Raw genomic sequence first — 27,098 nt, 5'->3', positions numbered from 1 at the left:
AATCAAAAATTACGTTTTGATATATTTATGGTAGGAAATGTACAAAATATCTTCATGGAACATGATCTTTACTTAATATCCTAATGAGTTCTGGCATAAAAGAAAAATTTATAATTTTGACCCATACAATGTTTTTTTGGCTATTGATAAAAATATACCCCAGCGACTTAAGACTGGGCCACTGGGTCACATATATCTAGATTTCTTTTTTGTTTGGATTTTGAAATGAAAAATGACCTGGACATTTTTTTTTTTTTCTCAAAGCTTTACTTAGTGGGACACATAATTATATGTCTAATTAAACAACATCGTTGGTCGTCGACTGATTTGATGTGCGCTACCAAATAAAGGTATTTGTCCAAAATATATGCACATAAAAATAAACTTAGTCTAACTTTTAGCAATTTTATGATCCTCCAGCATGTCTCTCATACACAATTTAGTAAACACAATCCAGGGGAACGTGAAGCAGCAAACAGGACCCAATCTCATTGAGTGGGGGTGTGAGGCAGTAATATATGGGCTGGGAGGAGGTGTTGGATGAAAAGGGAAGGAAATGGAGCGGAAGCGTAAATGAAAGTCCATAAGGAATGGGATGGGACGTGAAAGGGGAGGAGAGACTATATGTCAGAGCTCATCTCAGTGCACTGTTTGTCTGATATGTGGGATGCCAGCGAGTCAATGATGTCCAACAGTAGCGGTTGGCTGAGCGATCGCAGGTTGGGGAGCTTGGACACCTTCAGGGAAGGAAGGAGAACCAAAAAATAAATGGTAAACAACACAGGCCATGCAAGAGACCGTAAATAAACAGCCAAAAAGAAACAGGACAAAATAGACCAGAACGTCAAATGTGTTTGGGGAATTACATTATGTTCACAAAAGGCACTCACGGGCATTTAAAAATAACTACAATTGTTTGGTGTAACCAAAAGTGGGACAATTTACACCTACTGAAGTGAATTTAATCTATTGAATAGGCCTAAAATGCATATCAAACATACAAGCCTTATAATAAAAAATCTCGGTATTCAAAAAAAATGACTGCAGTATTGTATACATTTAACAGCTTGTAGAGGATATCCAAGTCGCATTGAATGTCTTGGTGACGTGTTTTTAGCCGTGGCGAGGAAGCCAGCACACGCTCAGAGCTGTGGTCAATAGTACACCCACCTTGGTGAACTGATGGACAATGATATGCAGGCAGTGTTTCTTCATATCCAGAGCTTGAGTCTTATCAGCCGCTTCCAAGATCTAAGGATAAAGAAAGGATGATAGCATGTGACTGCTGTTTATGATCATCAAATGGTGTATAGTTCAAAATCTCTGGAGTTGATAGGATTTAATGTATTTGAAAGAAGTCTCTTATGCTAACCAAGGTTGAATTTTTTGATCAAAACTACAGTAAAAAGTTATTTTGTGAAATGTGGTTGCAATTTTAAATAGATGTTTTAGATTTTAATATGTCATTTATTAACAATTTAAGATATTTTGGATGAAAACCGGGAGACAATGTTGATACACTGTCAAGGTCCAGAAAATCATGAAAGACATCGTCAGATACAAGAATACATTTTGTAAATAAAAATAATGACTTTATTCAACAGTTTACCTCCTCTGTGTCTCTCCACATCACAGTAGATCAGTTTTGGAGAAAATGAGCTGAACACAGGCAGCTTACGCTCTTCTGTGTCAGCTGCGACACAAGGCTGTGCGGGTTTCTTTCAAATCAAAGCATAAATACACATAGGAAATGTATCCTTGTGGCACTGCTAACACAGAAGAGCGTAAGTTGCCTGCGTTCAGCTCATATTTCCCGGTTTTCATCCAAAATATCTTAAAATGTGTTAAATTTTGGGGTGGAATATCCCTTCAGTTGATAGACTGGAGTTATGCAGATTACTTGTGGATTATGTTTTTTTTCTTTTCAGCTGTTTGGACTCATTCTAACGGCACTAGTGTGATCAAAAGACCCGGGACTTCGGTACTAAAAAAATTTAAATTTGACGGCACCAGGTTTCTTTAAGTACCGGTGGTGCAGAGTACCCAGTCACCCCTGTTCTTGACGCATACAGCGCTATGATTTCCACAAAGCAGAAAACGCAGACAGAATCTCAAAATCCAGTCATGAAAATTAAACTTGCATTTTAATATGGACAGTCACGGAATTTGTCAAAGTTAGCATAAATTAATCCAATCAAATCTCCATATGGACCAGTATCTGTAAATGTTAAGCCGCAAAAGTTGTTTGAAATCTGAATCCAGCATGTTCTGCGCGTGTCTGTGTTAATGAATGAATCGTTTGTTTACTACATAGACTGAAGCGCGTGACGCTGGCAATAATTTCAGTATCTGCCGTCTCAATGAGGACATAAATACATAAACAACATCAGCAGAACTGTTCTGAGTCACTTCACAAGCATTTTATCATTTCATTTGAGTAAAACCAGTGTCAGTTTAAAGGTATTCATGGTTGTCCGTTAAAATAAAAGTTCATTTTTACATAAAGGCATTATGTTAGAAATATTACTATTATTTAGTAGAATGTATGTACAACTGTTGAAAAAAAAAATGTATACAACTATTTTTTAAAGAAATAAATCAAACAATATTTCTTCCATGTTTTAATTTTAATAGCAAATAAATTTCATTATGGTAATTAAAAGACAAATTAAATTTGGGTGAAACTTGTTTACTGTTTTTCATAATTATATTACTTGTAGAAAAACTTCAAACACAATGGCATTGGATTTATTATTAGTGATAGAAATATGTAGTTGTTGTTGTTTTTTATTAGCATATTTTTTGTCATGTTTTGCTTTGGTACCGAAATTGGTACAGAGAACCGTGGATTTTCACTGGTATCGGTACCGAATACAGAAATTTTGGTACCGTGACAAGACTAAACGGCACCCATTCACTACAGAGGATCCAATGGTGAGTAAAAGATGGAATGTTAGTATGTACCTGTAAGACATTTTCTACAGTAACGTTCATCTCTAGATTTTGCTTGCAGTAAGCCTGAAGTCTGTTGTTGGAGAAACCATAGTAATAAGGTGCTGCAAACAGGTATCTGTGCGCTAGTTAAGGACTTTTTTTTTTTTTATTGATAAAGCTAAGGTCACTTCTTGCTGATGGTAAAGTAACAGCTCACCTCTCCTTAACAGCTACACTATTCGAGGCACCGATCATGTCTCCAGTTTTGTCCAAATATTTGATGTGACACATATTTGTTCAAATATGTAATAATAATAATAATGTGATAATAATAATAATAAAAGGGGGTCAAAAGCAATTCAACAATGTATTGTGCATGCAACTAGAAATAAAGATTGCATAGAACACAAAATTGTGCACATGAAGCAGTAAAAAGGATACAGCGAGTCCTCTGGAGGCATGTTGACGTCCCCATAATAAATGTAGCGCAGCATGGACTCAAAGGCCTGTGTACTAGGAACCATCTCACCTATAGAAATGTTCACCTGCCCGTCCTCTGGCATGAAGGAGCGGAACATGGCCTCAAAATAACTGTCAAAGAATTGAGGCAGCAATCAGCAGGTAAATTATTCATAGTCATAGTTAAAAATGTAATGAGATATATATATATTTTTTTTTTTTTTTTTATTGTACTAAATTTCAGTATAAGCGGTCAAGGCAAAATTTTGTTTAAACTGAAGTACTAAAATTACTAAAACTAACAAAAAAATGAATAATAGAAAAATATTAAAACTGACAAAAAAAAGAATCAAAAATCAACATAAAAATCTAAACCAATTCAATGTATTAATGTGTGCTATAATACTATACCATGATTTACCGGATTCATTAAGACTAAAAAATATAGTATGGAAAAAGGAAAATACTGTGGAAAATACTGTGGAAGTCAACAGCTACTGTTAAATGTTTGGTTGAACCTCATTTTTGGATGAACTATCCTTTTAATACTTAAAATGCAAAGCGATTCTTTGCCGAGGCCCCGGTGACTATCGTTGTTACCTGGAGCGAGCAGCAAGTATGGCCTTATGTGCAGGGCGCGGATGACCATCTAGCAAAAGGATGATGTCACAGAACTCATGGCCCGCCCCCTCCAGATAAGCCTTCATGTCCTGCACCAGAGATGTGCCTGAAACAAAATAACTTTTTGAAATCATATACCCTATTTTGGATCGATCCTAAAAGCTTGAGTGCTTACAGAGAAAGGACAAAGAGACAATGTTGTTATTATTACCTATATCCACCGGCTGATCCGAATAGACTCTGGGAGGAGGCTGCTGTTTGCGTCTCACTATTTCCACGATCAGCTGAGTGGAAAGGTGCTCAAACTCTTTGGTCATGATCACCTGGTTGAAGTGACTCTCCTTCACCACAAAGTTCAGGCAGTGTTCCTGGGGGTGGAAATAAATAGAGATACAGAGGAGAATCGGTCTTTCTGACCAGGATGTTTTCTGTGATCAGGTGTGTGTTACTTCAGGTTTACCTTGAGCTGGTCCAGCTGAAGTTTGTTTGCGTTTTCACACACACTCAGGACGTTCTGAAGATCGACTGATGCTTCAATGTACTGCACACAGAGCTGCTCCAGTCTGGACAGTTTAAAACTCAGAGCGAGTTTATAAACGTCCATGATCAACAGCACATCCTGGACATGACCTGATGAGAGACATGAGGAACTAAAACAGTGTCCTGCTGAGATACTCTCTCAAATCAACAGAAGACCTATGGAAGCCCGTGTCCACCACAGACTAAAAAATAAATAAAAATGGAATTGAAAACTTTTCTCTCACACTTGTGAGTGTATATCTCATGATTCTCATAATTGCTAGCTTATTTCTTGCAATAATGAATTCTGTATTTTGCAAATTGTGAAATATAAACATAAAAGTCAGAATTGTGAGAAAATAAGTTTTTTTTACCTTTTTTTAATGGCAGAACAAAGCTTCCATAAATCTGAAGATAAACAGCTGTTCAGTTTAACTTACCTCTACGTGGGTACTGTATCTTGTCAGTGTACAGGAACTGCATTAAAACCTCAAATGGTTGCGCATCTGCCTCTCTGATTGACACTTCCAATAAAGGAGGACCCCTCGAGGACCTTCCAGAGCTGTCCTTCTGACTGCCTGAGCCAGACTCCTCACTCTCCTCATTGCATTCCAGTTTACTCTTCTACAAAAAAGAAGTTTACATGATCTGATTAGCCCAAAGGAAACTGTTTAGGCCAGGAATTTGCATTTCTTAGGAGAATGTACATAAAAATGTAAATAAATGTGAATTAAAAAAAAAAAAATTAATTTGAAAAAAACAATGACACAGGCCACCATAATGTGACATTAGGGTAAATGTGTACATAATATTTTATTTCTAATTTTTGCCCCAAAATTATTCCTTTTATTATAATTGTGCACCTTTAAATTCTACAATCCAAAATAGAAATTAAAATGAACTGGACCTGTTTCTGTCGATCTCTTGCCTGTAGAATCTTCTTCCGGAGCCACTTACAGCGAGCTGTTACAATGGCAATATGACCCAGGACCTTCTCCTCTCTCTGTAAACACAAACTGTTTAGGAAAAGCTATTTATTACGAACACTAAAATGTAGCCCAGTTATTTTGAATGACAGTGTGCATCAGATATTTTTTTCCAGAACAAACTAACCTCCCCCAAGATAAACTCTACATCACAGAACTGACGGTTTTCCCACAGTTTGCCATAGTCCTCATGAAGCGTGCACTTTGGATAACAAGAAAACTAGGACAAAAGGTAATAAAGCAAAGACCAGTTAGATTTATATAGTATGTTCTGTTGCATTAGATGAAGCAGATGTATTTCTGGTGGTCAAGCCCTTACCTGAAATCTGTACATTTCTCCACTGCGCACATTATTGTCCACGGTCCCCCCAAAGATGTACATGGCATCATGGATAACAGCCGCTGCATGGAACAGCCTCCCACTTGGCATCTGAGAGAAATGAGCTCGACAGTTCAAAAATGATAGATTACACACCACAAACCAAAAGGTAAACCCTTTCCCCCCAAACTACAGGGAAACTTAATAAACTAAAAATGAAAACATCCACAATTAGATCAGGAATGCTTATGATGTTGTTATGAATTTAGTGGTACTGCCAAAGCTACTACCGTTCAGATGTATTTCATATACATTTATTCAGATGAACTAAGAAAACTGCATGGGTTTTATATGGTTAGAAACATACCTCGCTGTCTGTGCTGGGCTGAATGACCTCCCATGTCTGTGAGTCTACATCATAGCAGTGCAGTTCATTGGGTAAAGTGTTGTCTGCCGCCCCTCCAAACACATACAGGTGACGGTCAAACGCCACCATGGTGTGTCCATAGCGTCTCTGGGGGGGCGGAGGGGAGCCACGTAGCAAGTGCTCAGTTGGAATACGGGTCCATCTGAAGAAAAAACACATCGCTAATTTAAATGTAAAAAAAAAAAAGTGATCCTTTTTATGTAATATTATACTGAACTGAGCTGAATAATGACACTACTTCTGTAGAGCTGCTTTATTGGTGAAACTGACATTAGTTCATGATTGATGAAGGCTTCCAAAATAACTTTATTTTTTATGTTTATTACTGTGAAGCTGCTTTAAAACTCTCTCTATTGTATAAAGTGCTATCAAAATAAATGTGACTTGACATCAACAAAATTTGTGTGCATACTACACATAAAATTCGATTTATCAATGTCCTCTCTCCCATGCTCACATGTGGCCTTTGAATTCAAACTGAAAGAGGTTGTTGGTGATCTTGGCTCCACTTTGGCCGGAGAAGACAAACATCTTATCCCGACATACCGCTACTGGGAAGTTACAACAGGAAGGTGGGATTTCACCACTTTGTTCAATCTAAAGGAAACAAAGAAAACAGTAAATCAGAACATTGTCCATGTTTGGAGATGTATATGTATAGACATACTTTTACCTAATTTGATTATACTGAGCTCCAAAATGTCAATAAAATTACTAACCATTATAAGAAATCTTTAAATAATGCAGTTGATTTCAAATAACTTTACAAAATCTGGGTCTTGTTTGCATTTTCTTCTGTTACTGTCCATAATTCTACGATTGCTATCAGGGTTAGGCATTAAATAATGTCTTCAGAATCATTCATGCCTCTGAAAATGGGTGTGATAAGAGAATCCTGTTTCTGAATTAAACTTGTGCAAACATGGTCACCTCTTCCCAGTACGCCTGCTCACGATCCTGAAGACTGATGGTCCACATGTCATTTAGCCTGTTGAAAACAAAAAAGGGTTTACAGAATAATAAACTAAAAAAAACTTAGTTTTATGTTGAAATAGATTTGTTAATTACAACATATTTATATCTGCCATTCAAAGCTGTGTAAAGATAGAAATAATAATACACTTACCTGGCATTTCCATCATATCCAGCAAAAATCCACAGTTTGTCATTATAGACCGTCGCTCCATGAGCTGATCTGGCTACCAGACTGGAACATTCAATACAAAAAAGTATTAAAAACAAATATTGTGTGTCAGACAGGCTATAACAGGATTATGAGAATCAATTATTTACCGTCCCTCCACCTTCCATTCAGTCCACTGACCGGTGGCAAACTTGTACTCGAATAGATCATTTTTGTTTTTCAAGTTAGAGTTTGAATAGATGTCTCCAGTGTAGCCACCTAAAATACAAGTAGAAAAACATTTCACTCACAGGAAAGAAAAACATGACATTGAAAGGCACACTAAAAAACCTACCAAACACAAACATGCTGCTTCCATACACAACAGCAGAGTGGTGGTATCTCGGCGCTGGTGGGGTGCCAGTCGTAAATGCCCTATTTAATGACATAAATCAATATGAGGCTACATAAAACATATTTAAGCACATTGAACTTGCAATTATCCCACAACACTCACCGACACCATGAGCAGTCCTTCACGTCAAACCGCAACAAGTCATTAAGCATGTTCTTGCTAGAAGAGATAATCACTCATATGAGATCCTTCTGTGTGTTTTAGAGTGTAAGAAAAGTAGGGGGAAACAATCCTTACCCATTGTCTCCTCCAAAGACGTAGATGGCATCTCTGTATGCCACAACAGTGTGTTTGCTACGCCTGCAAGAAACAAAACTCAGTTTTCACCATTGAAATCATCCAGCTAAAAAATGGAGAAAAGCTGGTGTAAATGAATAAATAAACAGTGTACCTTGCACCCACAAACTCATCACACGGTGGCAGCCTCCTCCAGCGGTGTACGGTCTCAAAAGGGCCGAAGTTGAGAGTCAGATACTCAACACTGTCAGAACAGCTGTGGTCAAATTCAACACTGGGAGCCACTTTGGATTTACAAGACATGGCTCCAGGAAACCATGGCATCCAATTCACATCTAACAAGGTTTAGTCCAGCCGAAGGAGCCAAGTCTAGAACGAAAAATATCTAATTTGTATGCAAGCTGTTTGACTGTTTGGTCCGTTTCTGGTTCATCTGAATCATATTGCCCAAAAGATGATGATTGTTTACGAACTAAGTTAGCTATAACTGATATCTGATAATCTACCACAGTTTGTAATCATCTAAAACCTAAATAGAAATCGTAAAAACAACGTGAGATATCAAACCTCAACCAGTGTGTAGAAAGAAGTAATATTATGAAATGTATATAAATAAGATTTGCATCTCTTCCAAGCGTTTCTGATCTAAACGATGAGGGAGGAGACGAGACTTCCTGACATGCGCAGACTCGCGGCTTCGAATGGAAGAGCGCATACTAGACGTCATCAACAACATAAAATCACAAAGATAAATTGCACTTATTTTAATTTATCACAATTTCCTTTTATTACCAAACAGTAGTTTTTTTTCATTCTTAGATGTACTTAAATAAAAATTAAATTAAGCATACGTAGAGCATACGTGATAACGTACGCGTGAGGTTGCATTTTCATTGGTTGAAGTTTTGAGGGGCGGGATCAAAACAGGAAAGTGACTGGAGCTCGCGGCAACAAGACAAAACGCGCCAAAATTCTATGGTGGAGGTAAAGTGTGAGCAACGGAAATATTTATATACATATTTACAGTAGCATTCTATGTACCAGTAACAACGCGTATTGTATGAAAATGTATGAGGAGCTATGATGTTTCATCGTGGTTGGTAGGACATTAATGATATTTATGCAAGCAGCAAGTCTAATATTATCTCGCGTTGAAAGTGTTGAAGACGGGTGACCGCTTGAGTTTTGTGTCGTTACAGTAAAGCTGTTAACTAACTTACGTTAGTTCTCCTCTATTTAGTGACGGATTTTCTCGTCAGCTATGGTTTTACAAAACAGTGGGCGATTTAAAGCAGACCGAGGTGGTGGAGATCAGGACAACCAGCAGTAAGTGTTCATAATGTTGACATATTTCAGTCTATGTAGTTTAATGTTAATTTAGTGTAAAATCAAATGAATTAACGTTAACGCCTTTGATATATCTTGGTTATCATGTACATGTTTTATTATAGCCAGATAAATGGTCGAAATTGTCAAAAAAAAATTAATAGCTTTTTTTTTTTTTTTCACTGAAATTGTCCTAATGTTGTTGTTTTAGTATTAGTTTTATACTATTATAGTTTTTATTAATGTATCGATGTTTCATTATTACTTTTTTATTCTATGTAACATTAGTTTTTGTTAATGTTTTGTTCAGATTTAGTGTTATTTCAGGGAGTAATTTTAGTACTTCAACAACCTAAACTTACTTTAGTTAAAAATGAGTTTCATTTAAAGTTTTTCATCTAATATTTAGGTCTATATTTTCTTTTTCAGCTTTTTTACAATGAAGATTTATTTTTTATTTTTTTGACAGTTTAGTTAACAGTAATTGTGTATTGCAAATGTTTTTTTTTTAGTACGAATGCATGCAATACCAATTAATATGAAGTCATAAAAACTGAATGTAACATAATTATGGAAGAATTAGAAGAAAATATTAAGCAGTTTTTACAATTGTCAATGGCTGTCGAATATTGTTGCAGTAAATTTTCTGTTGTTTTTTAGGGATGATGCATCAGCTATGTCTGCCGTCAAGCGGCTGGAGCGCAGTCAGTTCACTGATGAGATGGACGAGCGCTTTGGCTTCGAACGGATGAAGGAACCTGGGGAGAAAACGGGCTGGCTGATCAACATGCATCCGGTAAGAATGAATGTCCGACAGTCAACACAGGGTTTAGACTGGCAGTAAACTTTGCTTTCTGATAATCTAGCTAAATATTATGAAGGGTTTTAAACATTGAAACATTTTTTTCTTCTCAGACTGAGATTCTGGATGATGACAAGCGGATGATCAGTGCTGTGGACTATTACTTCATACAGGAGGATGGAAACCGATTCAAGGTGTCATTACAGCATTCTGCAAATATGTATTTATTTATTCCAAAGCAAATATTAAAAATTACTCCATGTTGTAAAATAACAAAAGTTTGGGATCTGGAAGTTTATGTTTTTGAAAGAAGTCTCTTATACTCACCAAGTCTGCATTTATACCATTAAAAAATACTCTAAAAGCAGTAATATTGTGACATTTTCAGCATCATTATTCCAGTTTTCAGTGTCACATGATTCTAATATGCTGCACAATAATCATTTTGTAATATCAATTTTGAAAAATCTTGTGCTGCTTAATATTTTTGGGGAAACCATGAGTTTTGTTTTCTTTTTTTGAAGAAATAGAAAAGTTCAAAAGAACAGCGTTTATTTGAAATATAATTATTTTGTAACTTTATTAAAAAAATCATTTTTTTTTTCACTTTTAAGTTTTGATCAATTTTATGTGTCCTTGCTAAATTAAAGTATTAATAATAATAATAATAATAATAATAATAATTATTATTATTATTTAAATTACAGATTTCCAAACTTTTGAATAGTAGTATATTTTATCCTGAATCACACTGATATAGAGCAGGATAAAGAATATCTTATGTTGAAATAGGTCCTGATGTTGTAAGTTTCAGCTTTTTGTGTACGTGTCCTTCACAGATTGCTCTTCCATATAAGCCATATTTCTACATAGCCACTAAAAAGGTGAGTTTAAAGCTTTTGCACTGAATGAAAACATTTTGGGTTGGATGGGTTGAATGATATATTTTTTGTGTTTTCTAAAGAACTGTGAAAGAGAGGTCATCTCCTTCCTGTCCAAGAAGTTCCAGGGAAAAGTGGCTAAGCTTGAAGTTGTCCCAAAGGAAGACTTGGATCTGGTGAGTAAAGTTCTGTCATACATTAGGTCAGTGTTTCTCAACCTTTTTTCTGACAGTTTAGATAAGTAAAAAAACGGCCCCCCCCACGGCACATCGCTAAGGACTTAAGATAGGAAAAGGGGAAAGGTTTTCATGTTTTGATTTTATTTTTTTCAATAATTAACCATTGCTTCGTCAAAGTTAGTATTTTGGCTTTATATAGGATCAGACACTTGCACTTAACATTTTCTGAAAATCATTCTCAATTGGAGTTAAAGCTGCGGTAGGGAACTTTTGACTCTCTAGCGGTTAATAAACAGAACTGCTTGCGTCTTGCGGAAGAACATCGTAGCCGGAACTACTTCTTTCTGTTTATATCTATGAAGAATCACAAAGGTACTGGGTTACTCCGCCACGGTACCCCCTAAGCAATCTAAAATAGTCCGAATATAAACACTTATTATAGGTGCACCCTAGTGATTCAGGACAAGCCAAAAACACGGTTTGGAAAATGGATTCATGGTGTACTCGCTTATTATATAAATTTTTTCTATATTTTGAACACAAACAACGTTACGGACCGCAGCTCTGATTGGTTGTTTCTTACCGGGAGCGGATGAATTTCTGCAAATGGCATTAGGACCACTGGGAGGAGCCAGAGGAGCTTGATTTTTTCACAGATTATCTGTCTCATATTCTACTGTCAGGACATAATGACAGGTTTAATAAATATATAAAAAATATTTTTTTACAAAAGTTCCCTACAGCACCTTTAAGGTTTTTGATGAGCAAATGATGGAGATGTGTATTTTGTCTGTTATTAGAATGGCTGTGTCTGAGGCAGTAAATTAGTCACATTACGTTTTCATCGATTTCCAGGTTATAAGGTTTATAGTAGTTATCAGCGCTCAGTTTTTCTTGTTGTTTAATAAATTTGACCAGAATCTCATGATGTAAAAGGTGAACTGCTATGCACAGGATATTTAATACTAACAAAAGTATATTGGTTACAACTAGAAGCTCAGTTAGTTTTGTGTGTCGCAGCACTTCATTGTAAATAGAGGCAAAGTGGAGTGTAGTTATGAGGTTTGACAGACAATTTGAGGATCCAACAGCATTACGAGGTTTAGTCACAAGCCCTTTAGAATGCTTTTCATTGGTTAAATATTTTCAAAACCCACAAACAGACATAACGATGACCGATAGCACTGATTTAAAATAAAAATAACGCAATATAACAGAGATAGGAAGATTTTGATAATTGTCCTAGTGTCCTGGCACTAGTTTGGAAGCACTGCATTAAGTAAACTTCTGCTGACTTGTTGCCTGATCGATTTATGTCAAAATATGAGTTCAGTACAAACCATAATCTCTTTTACAATGCTTAGCTTTAATTTTGTTAATTTATTGATCCTCTCTTTACTTACTGTACCACTGAGAGATGCCCAAACCAGGGCTAGTTGGCCAAAGTTGACCCATGATGATCTTTGATTTGTTCTGCCATCTCATATCACCAAGACGTGAAAAAAAAAAATAGAAGAAACAAATCATTCCACTGGAGCATATGCCAAAGTTTAATATTTACATGTAATTTTACTTTTTAATGTAATGCTGTTGGATGTAATGCAACATTCGGCCCACATTTTATTTCTTACATTTTTTTGTAAAAAGTGTGGCCACTTCTGCTTAATAATTTGATTGCTGTGTGTCTTTTAAAGCCTAATCACCTGGTGGGCCTGAAGAGGAATTACATCAAACTCTCTTTTAACACGGTCGATGACCTTATTAAAGTGAAAAGGGAGATCTCACCTGCTGTCCGCAAGAACAGAGAGAGAGAGAAGTCCAATGATGCCTATACCAGCATGTTATCCAGGTATTCATAACTTTGGCAACAACAACAACAAAAAACTTAAATACTTTAAGACCAGTTTAAAAGAAAAGACTTTCTCGTTTAATGCACCATTCACTATTGTTATTTGTTCCTGTGAAGTGAATAAGGCATTTGTGTGTTACAGTGCTTTGGTTGGTGGGAGCGTAGTGACTGAGGACGAGGATGGCACTTCAAAGAAAATGACTGAGCAGCTTGACAACATCGTAGATATGAGGGAATATGACGTGCCTTATCATGTCCGCGTTTCTATTGACCTGAAGATTCATGTGGTAAACAACAGAGGCCCATAGAAGCTATATGAGTGATTATCAGATATGTTTAGTATTCAGATGAGCCCTTGATTGTGTGCTCTGTTTTCTGACAGGCTCACTGGTACAATGTGAGGTACAGAGGAAGCGCCTATCCTCCTGAGATTGTGCGCAGGGATGATCTTGTGGAAAGACCTGTAAGAATCTTAACAAACCTTGTCTTGAATGTAGATTTGTTTTAATAATGTCATTCAGCTTTTGTGCATGAATGATGAAGAATCACTGAATTATTGCTGTATTTTTCTCTGCCTGTCTAAGGATCCTGTAGTGTTGGCTTTTGATATTGAGACCACAAAACTCCCACTGAAGTTTCCTGATGCTGAAACAGACCAGATTATGATGATATCATACATGATAGATGGGCAGGTAATGTCTTTTACGCATTTACCTTTCTGAAAGGTCAGTCATTCAATATTACATGGCTGTTTTATCCATGCTGTGGTTAAATTGTTTTGTTGGCCTCTTTGATGGGTTTAATAATGTGTTTTATGTATTTTTGTATACTTTTTGTTTTTTTCCCCACAGGGCTTCCTCATCACAAACAGAGAGATAGTCTCTGAAGACATTGAGGACTTTGAGTTCACCCCAAAGCCTGAATATGAGGGTCCCTTCACTGTATTCAATGAACCTGATGAGGTAAAGATGTACAGTATATGATGTGCATTGTTTACTAGACTATTATTGAGTGCCAAAATTAAACAGTTAACCAATTTTCTGTAGTTTGTAAATGGGCCTTCCATATTTCTGACCATTTCTGTCTGATTGCAGGCCTCTCTTATTCAGAGATGGTTTGAACACATCCATGAGACCAAGCCAAACATTTTTGTCACTTACAATGGAGATTTCTTTGACTGGTGGGACATGATTTTGTTATACTATATCATGCTTTAGTTTTTACATATAATAGTTTATGTAATTATATGGCATTTACTTGTTGAATAGTGTTTTCTTCACAGATGTTTATTCAATAGCATATGCTCATGGTTGATTTGTGTCTCTGTGTCCTCAGGCCATTTGTAGAAACAAGAGCAGCCCAGCTTGGCTTGAGTATGTATCGGGAGATCGGCTTCCAGAAGGACAATCAGGGGGAATATAAAGCCAGCCAGGCTATTCACATGGACTGCCTCAGGTGAGAGCAGCTGAAATGTTTTCTTAAAGGGGACTGAATGAAAATTACCCACTCTTATGACTTTACATTAGTAAATATACCGTGTGTGTGTGTGTGTGTGTGTGTGTGTCTCATTATTCAGGTGGGTGAAGCGAGACAGTTACCTGCCTGTAGGAAGTCATAACCTCAAGGCTGCAGCGAAAGCCAAGTTAGGCTATGACCCTGTAGAGCTGGACCCAGAGGAGATGTGCCGTATGGCTACTGAAGAACCACAGGTGCTCTTCCTATACTCTCCAGCTCCCAACTCTCACTCATTTACACGACTGACTGTTCACTTGCACAGTAACCACTGCAGTAAGACATTTAGCTCAGCGGTTATCATTTTCAATGTATTGTGCAGCTAACAAGATCACATTGGTATTAAATCCTGATTGATATAGCTGCATTATAAAGACATTTAATATGCTCTAATATTAGCTGTAATTTTTATCAGTTTGTGTATTATTCATTGCCTTTTTATTTATGTTTTATTTTATTTTATTAAATATTCCAATTATCAGTGCTTACTTTTGTTTTATTTGCGGTATTATTGTTTTTCCAGACTCTGGCCACCTATTCAGTGTCTGACGCTGTGGCCACATACTACCTTTACATGAAATATGTTCATCCCTTCATTTTTGCCCTCTGCACTATAATTCCTATGGAACCCGATGAGGTCTGTGTTCAATAAATCTTCTATTTTTATTTGTACTACACTGAGATGAATCAAAATTGTAGATGTAATGGTAACATCATTGTGCTTCTTTATATGTGTGTCGACACACAAATTCAAACAGGTTTTGCGGAAAGGCTCCGGTACCCTGTGCGAGGCCTTGCTGATGGTTCAGGCCTTCCATGTCAACATTGTCTTCCCAAACAAGCAGGAGCAGGTCTTTAACAAACTCACAGATGATGGTCATGTACTTGACTCTGAGACTTATGTTGGTGGCCACGTCGAGGCTCTAGAGTCTGGTGTGTTTCGTAGTGATATACCCTGCCGCTTTAAAATGGTAACTAGGACTTCAACTTTAACCTAAGCACACAGTATTTAGCGGTTTATTTTTTGCTAATTATTTATAATTCTTCTTGTTCTGACAGAATCCAGCAGCATTTGACTTCTTGATTCAGAGGGTGGAGCATACTCTCCGTCATGCAATTGAGGAAGAGGAGAAGGTTCCCCTTGAGCAGGTCACCAACTTTAATGAGGTCAGTCGGTGTCATTTGTTTAATGATCAGTATGACATTTTGTCCCTTTGGACACTCGAGACATGATGCCTGTTTTATAAATTATCATTAGCATGCGTACATGTTTCCAACTTATTCTACAGTTGTCGTGTATTTGACCTGTTTAGGTGTGTGATGAAATCAAGAGGAAGCTTATCTCTCTAAAGGAAGTGCCCAATAGAATCGAGTGTCCTCTTATTTACCATCTGGATGTAGGGGCCATGTACCCCAACATCATTCTCACCAACAGACTACAGGTACAGTGCAGTTCTCATCTTAGTTTGTAAAGGTGTTGATTTAAGTATAATGACATTATTAGATCAATTCTAGTTTCTCGTTTAGCTGTATATGAATCAAATAAGGCAAATGATCTCTTTCTCTTCATCTGTTTTTCTTTTAGCCCTCTGCCATGGTGGATGAGGCGACCTGTGCCGCCTGTGATTTTAATAAACCTGGTGCAAACTGTCAGCGCAAGATGACTTGGCAGTGGAGAGGAGAGATCAGTGAGTGATTTGAACATTTGTAAGATGTAACTTAAAAATAAAATTAAAAAAAATTAAGTCTGCATGAATGCATTCAATTCATCAAAAGTCACAGTAAAGTCATTTATAACATTACAGCAGTTTTGTAATCTGGTATGAACTTTCTATTCAAAGAATCTAAAATTTGTCATGGTTTACACAAATATTAAGCAGGACAGCTGTTTTCAGCAGTGGCAATAATAACAAATATTTCCTGAGCTGTAAGTCAGCATGTTAGAGTGATTGTCATTGACACTGAAAATAAATGAAAAGTAAAAAGTAGTTTATAAACCATTAGATATGTAACTGTTATGAAATGTTAACGTAGTTTTTCTTTTTTCTTCTAGTGCCTGCGAGTAGAAGTGAGTTTCATCGCATTCAGCAACAACTGGAGTCTGAGAAGTTTCCCCCTCTCTTTCCTAATGGTCCACCACGTGCTTTCCATGTGCTCAACCGAGAAGAACAAGCTCGGCATGAGAAGAAGCGGTTGGGAGGTTAGTATACACCTGTGGGGAACTAGGTTTAGTTGTGTTGTGTGTGTGTGTGTGTGTGTGTGTGTGTGTGTGTGTGTGTGTGTGTGTGTGTGTGACCATTGACATAGACCAAGATGCACTCAAATTATGCACACTTGTATAGATGAATATTGATTAGGGTTGGGTATCATTTGACTTATCAATTCCAATTCTTATCGATTCCTAGTTTCGATTCCAATGAGAGAAAAAAATCCAATATAAAAAAAAAAAAAGTCATTTATTCTGTGTTTTTGCAACGCATTCTGTTGCAGCTGATTAACATGAACAAAAATCAGCAGCCTACAGACCACTCACAAGAGGAAATTTTGTTTATGCTTTAAAAAAAAAAATACCACAGCATAAACAACTAGACTTATATACATTTTAAAAATTACAGTGTTAAAAACAAGTAAACAATCAGTAATAAAACAGGAAAAAACAAACCAGTTAGCAATAGCATTAATAAATACAGCTGAATCTAACTTCAGGAACAGAAACTGTAATTAAAAATGTATAAACACTGCATAGTTTTTATATGTAAATAAAATATTGATTATTTAAAGTTATTCAATATATTCAATCAAGACCAGTGAATGATTTTCTTATGTTCTTTGATTAACATTAATGACAGGCAGTGGGTTTATTAGGCTGCTGTCTCTTTAACACCAAACACACACAGATCTAAAAATAGTGTACACGTGCGTTTTTTTTCTCATCTGTTTAAGTTCACTTAAGACAAAAATGGCAGTGTTTATGACGATACACTGACCTAGTTTTCTACATACTGGTTGATTAATATGAAAGAAGTCAGTTCTGGCTCGGAAAAAAAAAAATCTGCAGTAGAAATGCACAGAATGGTTTGAGAAAGGACACCGATTTGAACCACTGTTCTCTGTGCTCACACTTCAGACATGTGCTCTGCATGCAAGCATGACGCAAGTTATTTCCATTCCTGGACTTAAATCATTTTAAATCACATTAAAATTTGAATGCAGGAATCGTTAAGCAGAATCAAAATGCAACAATCTTAGCGAATACCCGGTTCTTGGAAATTTGAACCTGTATGGAACTATAAAATGGAACTGGTTTTCGATACCCAACCCCTAATATGGATACACTTTATTAAAAAAATATCTTCTTCTTAGACTACTGTCGAAAAGCCTATAAGAAGGTTCACCTGACCAGACTGGAGGAGAGAGTCACTACCATTTGCCAAAGAGAGAACTCTTTTTATGTTGACACGGTTCGAGCCTTCAGAGACCGTCGATATGAGTTCAAAGGACTCCACAAGGTACTGTATTCAGACCTTAATCATGTTTGTTTGTTTGTTTGTTTGTTTGGTATTTTATGAACGTTACAGTCTGTCTACATGGTACATCAAACTCTCCTATTTAAAAAAAAAAAAAAAAACTTTTAATGCAATAGTTTAGTGTTCTCACCTCTGCAGGAAGGAGTCATTTATATATCTTTTTTTTAAGTTTTGTCTGTCCCTATCATCTGTCCAGGTGTGGAAGAAGAAGCTGTCTACAGCACAGGATAATGGGGACGCAGCGGAGGTGAAGCGCTGCAAGAACATGGAGATTCTCTATGAGTCTCTGCAACTGGCGCACAAGTGTATCCTCAACTCCTTCTACGGATACGTCATGAGAAAAGGGTATTGAACCATTTCTTTTAAAGAGAATTTTATTGCCCAGTCCTAGACCAGATATACCTGAGGAGTTTCTTGTCTTCAGTAGTTGCTGAGATTGCTGATTGTTTTATAACTCCTGTTTTGCATGATGTCTTTTATTGTGATTCACAGAGCACGTTGGTACTCGATGGAAATGGCAGGGATTGTCTGTTTCACCGGTGCCAACATTATCACACAGGCCAGAGAACTCATTGAGCAGATTGGGTCAGACTTTTACACAAAACCCTTAAACAACTTTGTGGTTGCATGATTTTCACTGTAGTTTAATGTAATCGATTGATTTGTTGAATTCATCCTCTTCTTTAGGAGGCCTCTGGAGTTGGACACTGATGGTATCTGGTGTGTTCTTCCCAACACCTTTCCTGAAAACTTTGTCATAAAATCCACCAATGAGAAGAAGGCAAAGGTGACCATCAGTTATCCAGGAGCCATGCTGAACATCATGGTCAAGGTAATTTATCTTTCTCTTCTTTTGACAAGTAAACCAGTAAACCACATTATTGGCAGGTTAATTATATATTAAAAAGGAAGCAATCTTAAAAAAAAATGGTTGAAAGGGAAAACCCAATGATAATTGTCTTATCTTTTTTTGTCACTTGTATGTGTAGGAAGGCTTCACAAATCATCAGTATCAAGAGCTGGTGGACCCAGCATCTTTAACATATGAGACCAGAGCTGAGAACAGTATCTTCTTTGAAGTTGATGGGCCGTACTTGGCTATGATCCTGCCTGCCTCTAAAGAAGAAGGGAAAAAGCTAAAGAAAAGGTGAGAGAACCACATCAAATCACTTTGTGTGTGGACATGGTCCGGTAATTGCTGTCACTAGGAGATCTAAACTACTGTTGTTTTAGATAAAAGCCTAAACTAATGGACATTAATTATTTTATTAAGGAAAACATGTGTTTTATTCAGAGTTTCTGCTCATTTAATATAGAGCTTGGTTCATATCTTCTCTATCATCAGGTATGCCGTGTTTAACGAGGACGGGTCGCTGGCTGAGCTGAAGGGCTTTGAGGTGAAGAGAAGAGGAGAACTTCAACTCATTAAGATCTTCCAGTCATCTGTGTTTGAGGCCTTCCTGAAAGGCACAACTCTAGAAGAGGTTTATGCTTCTGTGGCTAAAGTGGCTGACTACTGGCTTGATGTGCTCTACAGCAAGGTATTGACAAATGTTACAAAATCATGTATAAGTTTAAGTGTCTGAATAATTGGAATGATGGCTCCATATTGTATTTTATTATAAAAATTACGCCTGTGTTTAGTATTTTAACCAGGCAAAGCTGCATGGGAGGGATACTTGATGAGTGTTCTTTTCTTCTGTTTTCAAGGCTGCTAACATGCCAGATGCAGAGTTGTTTGAGCTGATTTCAGAAAATCGCTCCATGTCCCGTAAGCTGGAAGATTATGGCGAACAGAAGTCCACCTCCATCAGCACAGCCAAGCGTCTTGCTGAGTTCCTTGGTGATCAGATGGTGAAGGACGCTGGTCTCAGCTGTCGCTATGTCATCTCCCGCAAACCGGAGGGTTCGCCTGTCACTGAAAGGTGATAAATCTTTTAGTTGTTTTAAACTGTAACAATATTTCACAAAATGACAAATGTTACTGTGTGTGCATGCTTTTGTGGCCCTAACTTAACTTCCGGTAGACTTTCAAATAGAATCAATAACAACAGCTAAGTAGTCCCTCTAGAATAGATTTGCCTAATCAGACTTTACTTACAGAAAATGCTAATTCATTTGCTAGCCAGCAGGAGGTGCTTTAAAACGGGAGAAACAGAGGTTTCCCCAGTAAGGACTGTACACAAGCAGCACTGAGCTCACAAATGCTGCTTTATCAGGCATATAACATGCAAGATTGAATAAAAATGACAGATAACTTTCTAAAGATAGTCTTCCTTCTGAAATAAAGTAATATAAAAACATTCGCGCCTCGTTTTGATTTTTAAACGTGCAAAAAAAATGTGAATTTCGAATATTCGTCGAATTTAAAATAAAAATCTACATTCGAATGCAAAAATGCTGCATTCAAATGTTAGCTGTGCGTTAAGGAGGCTGGTTTAAGGCCCACCCCGGGTATACTTCACATTCCGCGTTCTGTTCCGTCTCACACACAGCATCATCTGCACAGCTTTCAAAAGGCAGACGAGCTCGACAAGCAGTACCACTTCTGTCATCATTCAACTCGTGCATTCGCTGTTGACAGCCGCGCACACCGTCCGAGTGCAGGCACTTTTTGAGATTGCGTGTATGGATGCGTGGATGACCTTAGGGAGCGTGATGGATTGTAACGTGGTAGAAGGCTAGTTAGGTACGCAGGAGCTAAACCATTTAGGGCCTTATAATGATAATTTGTAACTGATACAGAACTTAATAGGTAGCCAGTGCTGAGACTGTAAAATTGGGGTAATATGATCATATTTTCTTGACCTGGTAAGGACTCTAGCTGCTGCATTTTGGACTTCCTGTAACTTGTTTATTGACGAAGCAAGACACCTAGAAGTGCATTACAATAGTCCAGTCTGGAGGTCATAAATGCATGAACTAACTTTTCTTCATCAGAAACAGATAACATGTTTCGTAGCTTGTCAATGTTTCTAAGATGGAAGAATGCAGTTTTTGTAACATTGGAAATATGATTTTCAAAAGACAAGTTGCTGTCTAATATAACACCCAGATTTTTGACTGTAAAGTAACAGTACATCCGTCTAGTTGCAGATTGTAATCTACAAGATTCTGTATACTGTTTTTTTGGTCCAATAATTAATATCTCTGTCTTATCCGAATTTAATTGGAGAAAATTATTGGTCATCCTATCTTTAAAATTTTTACATATGTTTAAATGAAAAATGTACTCTGTGTGATTTGGCTTTCACCCCTTTGTATTAAACTATGCATGCATACATGATACTGTTCTGTTTATAGTTGTTTAAGCAACTTATAAACATTATTTAAAAAATTATGCACTTTTTTTCACAGTCATATTTTCTTATGCTTTGAATTAACTTGAATTAGTAATATTTTGCCCTATGCGCCCTCTTGTGGCCTCAGAAGAGAAGCATGAAATTATGCATTTTAAATTTGAATATAATTCGAATTTTGATAATATTTATTTGCAAATTCGAATTTAGTTTTTCAGAGCTATTTTGACAGCCCTAGTACATGCTCCTGTTTATTCAACGATGCCTTTTGGAAAATCGGTCAGTTTTGATATTGTGGCGAGCGGCACAAATAAATTATTGTATGGGAAACACATCCCCCAGCACAACCACATGAGTCAAACTTCAGTCTACTCATCTCCTTTACTGTAACTGCATTTGTAGTCGGCTACATAGCCAGACTGATAAACAAACACAGACTGGAAGTTAATTTCGGGCCATACACGTGCACCTGATGAAATTATCTATATATAAAGATAAAGAAGTCATTTTTTTCTACCTTACACAGGGCGATCCCTCTGGCCATTTTTCAAGCTGAAGAGAGTGTTAAAAAGCATTTCCTACGCAAATGGCTGAAGATGCCCAGTCTCCATGACCTTGATATCAGATCTGTGAGTTTATTTTATCACTAACCATGAAATCACAATTTCACTGTTGGCTTTTTCAATGTCATTGTTTTCTATTTTTCATATATTGTTTGTTCCTTTCCCATGTCAGATTCTGGACTGGAGTTACTACATTGAGCGGTTGGGCAGTGCCATTCAGAAGATCATCACTATTCCTGCAGCTCTACAACAGGTAAATAAATGCTTAAACCCCTGTGAGTCCTTGTACTTACCAGCTGAATCAAGAATTCTTGTCCTAAGCAAGACATAGTCGCAACATTTTGTTGTTGTCTTTATTTGTCATGTTGCACTGAATTGCCCCACCCATTGTGAAGTCTCATTGGTTCAGAATTCCACTCTACATTACTGTGTATATGAATCATATAGTGTTCTGTTTGGCTGATTAGAAATGTGGAGAGAAAAAAAGACTTTATTATAATCAGCTGTATTTGAATTTATAATTTTCTTGTTTAGTTCCATGTTCTTAACAGTTACTTTTTTTGTTCAGGTGAAAAATCCAGTACCCCGAGTACGGCATCCAGATTGGCTTCATAAGAAGCTTCTGGAAAAGAATGACATCTACAAGCAGAAGAAGATCAGTGAGCTCTTTACCAGTGAGGGAAAGAGACAGGTAGGTCTACTGCAGGGCTCCACACTGCGACCAAATAGTTGCATTGTGCGACCATTTTTTCTGCCTGTGCGACAAATGTTTGTGTTGTAACACTGGCATAACCATCGCATTGCTGCCATTTCTGTTGCATATGAGAAACATCTAACGGCAAACAAAACTGAAAGCATAACAAAACCATGAAACTCATTTGAGCTGCGCAGTGCTTCGAGTGTAGAGCCTGGTTTATACTCGCCGCGTCAGTAGGAGCGCGAAGGTGCATGGAGCAAAAATGACACCAGTATTGAAGAAACAATGGATGGTTTTCAAGCTAAAGTTAAAGACCGTTTCGTAAACCAGAGGTGAACATATCGGTATTCTTGTGGGACAAAAACATGGAAGAACGGTCACCGACAGCAAGTTTAGTTTTACTTTTATATTCTTTTTGTTTTCATTTTGTAAAGCTTGTTCTTGTTTTAGTCTTAAAAAGTGAAAGGTTATATGTAAGCAAAATCTTCAGATTTTCTTGTAAAACATGACAAGATAACAAATTGAAACCCGGTCAGCAAAAGAGGACCTCCCATTCACAAAATTCAAATCACAAAAAATGCTACTGATGAAAAATAACGGGTTGAATGTTAACATCTTTCGTTTCCATATAACTATAAACTATGATAAAAGTTCATCAGCATGCATTGATTAATCCCATGTTGTAGCTGTCACACACACTTTTCACACAACTTGCTGGCTGGCTGCTTATATATGCACATATTTTGTCTCTCTAAGGTGGCCCATCAAACGTTACCAGCAGGTGAGACTCCTGATATGGAGGACTTCGGTGCTCCTCAGCGCCCTGTGCAGCCCGCCATTCTCATCAGCACAAAGAGGAAGAGGATATCTCAAGGAGAGGACAGCCAGGCTGAGTCTCAAGAGCAAGAACTCACACAGTCTTGGAGAGAAATACTGGGGCCACCACCAACTATCGGCGCCAACCGGGTAATTCAGGCACCATAACAGTGTTGTACATATGATCAGAAATTAGATTTTGTTACAGTATTTCTGTACTGTCAAATAAAAGTAAGGCTCCACAGTAAAATCATCTATATTTATATGTGTGTATAGGAGGAACTTCTTGTCTGGTTGCGCTACCATAAGAAAAAATGGGAGCTGCAGCTTCGTCAGAGGAAAGAACGGCGGAAGAGGCGGCGTTTAGTTGATGGTGAATCTCAGCCAACTGGTGGTGGCGTAATCCGTGGTGGACCGACAACAGGGCTAGGCAGCTTTTTGCGAAGAACTGCCCGCAGTATTCTAGACATGCCCTGGCAAATTGTACAGGTATGTGACACTAGCAGTTTAGATCTAGGGTTGGGATCTCAAACCAGTTCCATTTTAGAATGTTCCAAACTTCCAATAACCTGGAATTCGATAAGACACATGCATTTCAATTGTGTTTAACAATTCCTGGGTTAGCATTTTAATGTAATTTAAAACATTTTAAGTGCAGGAACAAAAATAACTTGCACCCTGTCTGAAGCGTGGGCACAGAGAACAGTCGCCTCAGTGCGGGTTCCCAGCCTGTGTCCATTCTCGAACCATTCCATGCATTTCCACTGCAGAAGAAGTTGTTCCAGGCCAGCACTGACTTCCATATTTATCGACCAGTATGCAGAAAACTACGTCAGTATATCATCATAAACACAGCCATTTTTATCTTAAATGAATGTAAACAGATGAGGGGAAAAAAACGCACGTGTACAGTATTTTTAGTTTTGTGTGCGTTCAGTGTTAAAGAGCCAGCAGCCTAATAAACCCACTGCCTGTCATTAATGTTAATCACAGAAAAAAAAGAAAATCATTCACCAGTCTTGACTGAATACATTTTAGGGGATGTCAATGATTGATCGATTAATTGTTGATAAGAGATCCAATCGATTAAGGCTGTCGATGGTTGGTTAACTGATTTAATATCGGTCTGCGTGCGGCTCATGTGCAAAACACGTGTGAGTGGCTGTGAGTGACAGTGACCATATATAAATGCATCATTGTTAATTTACAGTGTACAAATTAAGCTTTTAATGTGATTTAAACTTTAAAAGTACATTAAAATAGAAACAACACAAGTTCTTCAACATAAAAAGTAATAGAAATGTAGTAACGAAGTCATTTCATCAAATCTTATTTCATGAAATCTTTAATTTCCCTTCCCATGTTTACCACACACAGTAAGAGATGTGATTAAAAGTGGAAGATAATAAAATAAACCTGCGAATTTAGAGGGCTAGACTGTAAAGATTTAGGAAAAGAAACGATGCCTAAATGTTACTGAATTTGTGGAAGTTTATGACCAACCGACAAACCAGAACAAAGCCACGTAAATGAAGGCTATATCTCGAACGGCATCCAGAGGCATGGTCACGATCTAACATTTTCCTAACCATATAAGAGCACAACTCTTCTGTTTTTATTGTGAGTGTGCACAAATGAAAGTAAACACTTTTGCGATGTTTTTTAATTAATTAATTTTTTTTATGTCGATCGCGTCGGAGCTTGGCGCACACGTATATTCTAGCGATTCAAACTTACATCGCAGTCTGTTCTAATAAAATACTGTCAACTAAACAATTAAAAGCTTACACTGGTCAGTTTAAATAGACCGTACTATACCGGTCCACTCTGATGTTATGCCAAGGACGTTTTTGCTCATATGAAGAGGATCATCTTTTCCGTATAAGTGCGAATGTGTGTTAAGTACAAGCTTAGTTTCCATTATAAATAATAGTTTAACATTCAAATACATTGCGAAAAAAAACATTTTGATTTGTGCCGAATGAGACCTGAGCAATAACCTCTCAATAAATTTAGCCAAAGCTGCTCTCGCTCGTCCTCGTTTGCATGCATGCGCTGTCATGATCTAATGCACTAGATTCCAGATTTTTAAAAACAAATAGGCTAGGCCTACCGGAACACAAAAAATCATAATCGGACATTTTCTAGACCAGAAGCCAGCATGATTAAATTAATGTGAGCAGCAGTGTTTTGCTGCAGCAGCGCCGATGTAAGCAGTTCACTTAATGCACAGCACAGTCACACGCGCACCACAGTGACGTTTGGAATAAATGTGAGCCAAAATCATCAAAATTAAAAGAATCAAAGACTCAAACTACTTCAGCCTGTGTGCATTGAATTCATTTAATACATGAGTTTCACAATTTGAGTTGAATTACTGAAATAAATTAACTTTTCCACGACATTCACAACAATTTATTGAGATGCAACTTTCTTCTTTCAGACGAATTGACTTTGATCTTCCAAACTGTTTAATGCCAGTCAACAAGTGTTGCAGTTTATTTAAGTTAAATAAAGCGTACCCATTTATAATAAAAGGTACCTCACATGGCTCCGGGGGTGAACAAAGGCCTCCTGTAGGGAATCGATGTCTATTTTGTAAGAAAAAACTCTGTTCAAAACATAATATTCACTTTAGTCTAGCTTGCGCCAACAGTTGTACACCGAAGCAGTTCTGGGCAGATGGCGTATGAGGTCGGTGCTGCGCATGTGCCACTCAGAAGTGACGAAGGTGGAAGCACAGCGGAGAGATCAAAACAATGGTCATGAATTAGAAATACAAATCGAGGATTTGTAAAGAAGAATGTCAGAGGATTTCAATATAACCAAGAGGAGGCTGGTTTTCCTTTTGCTAAAGTAAGGAAACTTTGCTTCCTATGATCCTGTCAAAAAAAAAAAAAAAAAACGATTTTCACGAGACTCACCAGCGCACGAGCATCATCAGCCAGGAACTGCTTCCATGTACAAGTGTTAATTAAACAATAACTTAACTTATCAGTAAAGAGATGCGCATGATAAATCACCTGCGATAATGAACATGATATTGTGTAGCTTGTCAGTGAACTACGGCTATGTTTAGTAAATGCTGCTCCATCTGAAAGCAGGCGATGCAGATCTAATATACTCTGATACTAATCACGGACTGGCTTTACTGATGAGATGTGTATAACAATCGAATGTGATTAATTGCCCAGCCCTAATATTAATATTACAAAAGTCTTTACTGCCAATTTAATATTAATTAAAAAATATCTCACTGACCCCAGACTTTTGAATGCTAGTGAAATCTACACTATGAAACATAATAGCAGTTTTGTTCTATTTAGTACTATCAAAACGCATGATGTGTTTCTTTATCCACTTTCTCCAGATTGCTGAAACCAGTCACCCAGGCTTTTATAAGCTGTGGGCGGTCATTGGCAGTGACCTGCACTGCATGAAGCTCAACATCCCACGAGTGTTTTATGTCAATCAGAAAGTGCCCAAGCAAGAAGAGGGAGCTAATTGCAAAAAGGTCTGCAGTATAACATTTTTACCACCAATTCTGTAAATGATATGTGCGATGAGCATTCTTTAGTTAATTTAGTGCCAGCTCATTCAGCTGCTT

General features: G+C 37.3%; 2 protein-coding genes across 3 annotated transcripts in view; one reads left to right on the top strand and one right to left on the bottom strand.

Annotated features, from left to right (window-relative positions):
• Nucleotides 1-258: 258 nt before the first annotated feature.
• On the bottom strand, nucleotides 259-8,737 carry lztr1 (leucine zipper like post translational regulator 1). Its single transcript, XM_026240686.1, has 21 exons — nucleotides 8,608-8,737; nucleotides 8,195-8,409; nucleotides 8,041-8,103; nucleotides 7,906-7,962; nucleotides 7,744-7,823; nucleotides 7,559-7,667; nucleotides 7,392-7,472; nucleotides 7,196-7,253; nucleotides 6,723-6,862; nucleotides 6,206-6,407; nucleotides 5,839-5,949; nucleotides 5,647-5,739; nucleotides 5,441-5,536; nucleotides 4,974-5,157; nucleotides 4,475-4,644; nucleotides 4,226-4,382; nucleotides 3,994-4,120; nucleotides 3,376-3,525; nucleotides 2,965-3,070; nucleotides 1,171-1,251; nucleotides 259-737 (listed from the first exon to the last, which is right to left on the bottom strand). The coding sequence occupies exons 2-21, from the start codon at nucleotides 8,362-8,364 to the stop codon at nucleotides 621-623; spliced, it is 2,352 nt and encodes a 783-aa protein (XP_026096471.1). The 5' UTR covers nucleotides 8,365-8,409; nucleotides 8,608-8,737; the 3' UTR covers nucleotides 259-620.
• Nucleotides 8,738-8,933: 196 nt separating this feature from the next.
• Nucleotides 8,934-27,098, top strand: part of pole (polymerase (DNA directed), epsilon) — a 31,667-nt gene continuing 13,502 nt past the window's right edge. Inside the window, exons 1-33 of one of the 2 annotated variants that reach the window (XM_026240684.1) lie at nucleotides 8,934-9,024; nucleotides 9,281-9,366; nucleotides 10,027-10,162; nucleotides 10,282-10,362; nucleotides 11,008-11,052; nucleotides 11,133-11,225; nucleotides 12,923-13,077; nucleotides 13,220-13,364; nucleotides 13,460-13,540; nucleotides 13,662-13,769; nucleotides 13,929-14,039; nucleotides 14,172-14,257; nucleotides 14,413-14,532; nucleotides 14,654-14,786; nucleotides 15,113-15,226; nucleotides 15,348-15,560; nucleotides 15,649-15,756; nucleotides 15,903-16,031; nucleotides 16,175-16,277; nucleotides 16,643-16,789; nucleotides 17,953-18,098; nucleotides 18,313-18,461; nucleotides 18,609-18,701; nucleotides 18,804-18,948; nucleotides 19,106-19,263; nucleotides 19,462-19,657; nucleotides 19,827-20,041; nucleotides 21,942-22,044; nucleotides 22,151-22,231; nucleotides 22,547-22,669; nucleotides 23,432-23,641; nucleotides 23,768-23,980; nucleotides 26,862-27,005. In XM_026240684.1, coding sequence (XP_026096469.1) covers nucleotides 9,302-9,366; nucleotides 10,027-10,162; nucleotides 10,282-10,362; nucleotides 11,008-11,052; nucleotides 11,133-11,225; nucleotides 12,923-13,077; nucleotides 13,220-13,364; nucleotides 13,460-13,540; nucleotides 13,662-13,769; nucleotides 13,929-14,039; nucleotides 14,172-14,257; nucleotides 14,413-14,532; nucleotides 14,654-14,786; nucleotides 15,113-15,226; nucleotides 15,348-15,560; nucleotides 15,649-15,756; nucleotides 15,903-16,031; nucleotides 16,175-16,277; nucleotides 16,643-16,789; nucleotides 17,953-18,098; nucleotides 18,313-18,461; nucleotides 18,609-18,701; nucleotides 18,804-18,948; nucleotides 19,106-19,263; nucleotides 19,462-19,657; nucleotides 19,827-20,041; nucleotides 21,942-22,044; nucleotides 22,151-22,231; nucleotides 22,547-22,669; nucleotides 23,432-23,641; nucleotides 23,768-23,980; nucleotides 26,862-27,005 — 4,149 coding nt within the window. In that variant the 5' untranslated portion in view covers nucleotides 8,934-9,024; nucleotides 9,281-9,301. Of the gene's footprint in view, nucleotides 9,032-9,280; nucleotides 9,367-10,026; nucleotides 10,163-10,281; nucleotides 10,363-11,007; nucleotides 11,053-11,132; nucleotides 11,226-12,922; nucleotides 13,078-13,219; nucleotides 13,365-13,459; nucleotides 13,541-13,661; nucleotides 13,770-13,928; nucleotides 14,040-14,171; nucleotides 14,258-14,412; nucleotides 14,533-14,653; nucleotides 14,787-15,112; nucleotides 15,227-15,347; nucleotides 15,561-15,648; nucleotides 15,757-15,902; nucleotides 16,032-16,174; nucleotides 16,278-16,642; nucleotides 16,790-17,952; nucleotides 18,099-18,312; nucleotides 18,462-18,608; nucleotides 18,702-18,803; nucleotides 18,949-19,105; nucleotides 19,264-19,461; nucleotides 19,658-19,826; nucleotides 20,042-21,941; nucleotides 22,045-22,150; nucleotides 22,232-22,546; nucleotides 22,670-23,431; nucleotides 23,642-23,767; nucleotides 23,981-26,861; nucleotides 27,006-27,098 lie in introns of both variants that reach the window. The other variant, XM_026240685.1, reaches the window with a different exon arrangement.

This window comes from Carassius auratus, linkage group LG30F (genome assembly GCF_003368295.1).
Source record: "Carassius auratus strain Wakin linkage group LG30F, ASM336829v1, whole genome shotgun sequence".
Classification (NCBI taxonomy): Eukaryota; Metazoa; Chordata; class Actinopteri; order Cypriniformes; family Cyprinidae; genus Carassius; species Carassius auratus.
The sequence above is the reverse complement of the archived record's forward strand: the minus strand, read 5'-3'. Positions and strand labels throughout refer to the sequence as shown.

What these genes read in the sequence shown, in the direction of transcription:
- lztr1 (XM_026240686.1), bottom strand. Translation starts at nt 8,364, where the DNA reads ATGCCATGGTTTCCTGGAGCCATGTCTTGTAAATCCAAAGTGGCTCCC. An exon ending in GAATGGAAGGTGGAGGGACG is followed by an intron (nt 7,473 to 7,558) that starts GTAAATAATTGA and finishes TGAATGTTCCAG; the next exon opens with TCTGGTAGCCAGATCAGCTC. An exon ending in CAAGAGATCGACAGAAACAG is followed by an intron (nt 5,158 to 5,440) that starts GTCCAGTTCATT and finishes TCTTTTTTGTAG; the next exon opens with AAGAGTAAACTGGAATGCAA.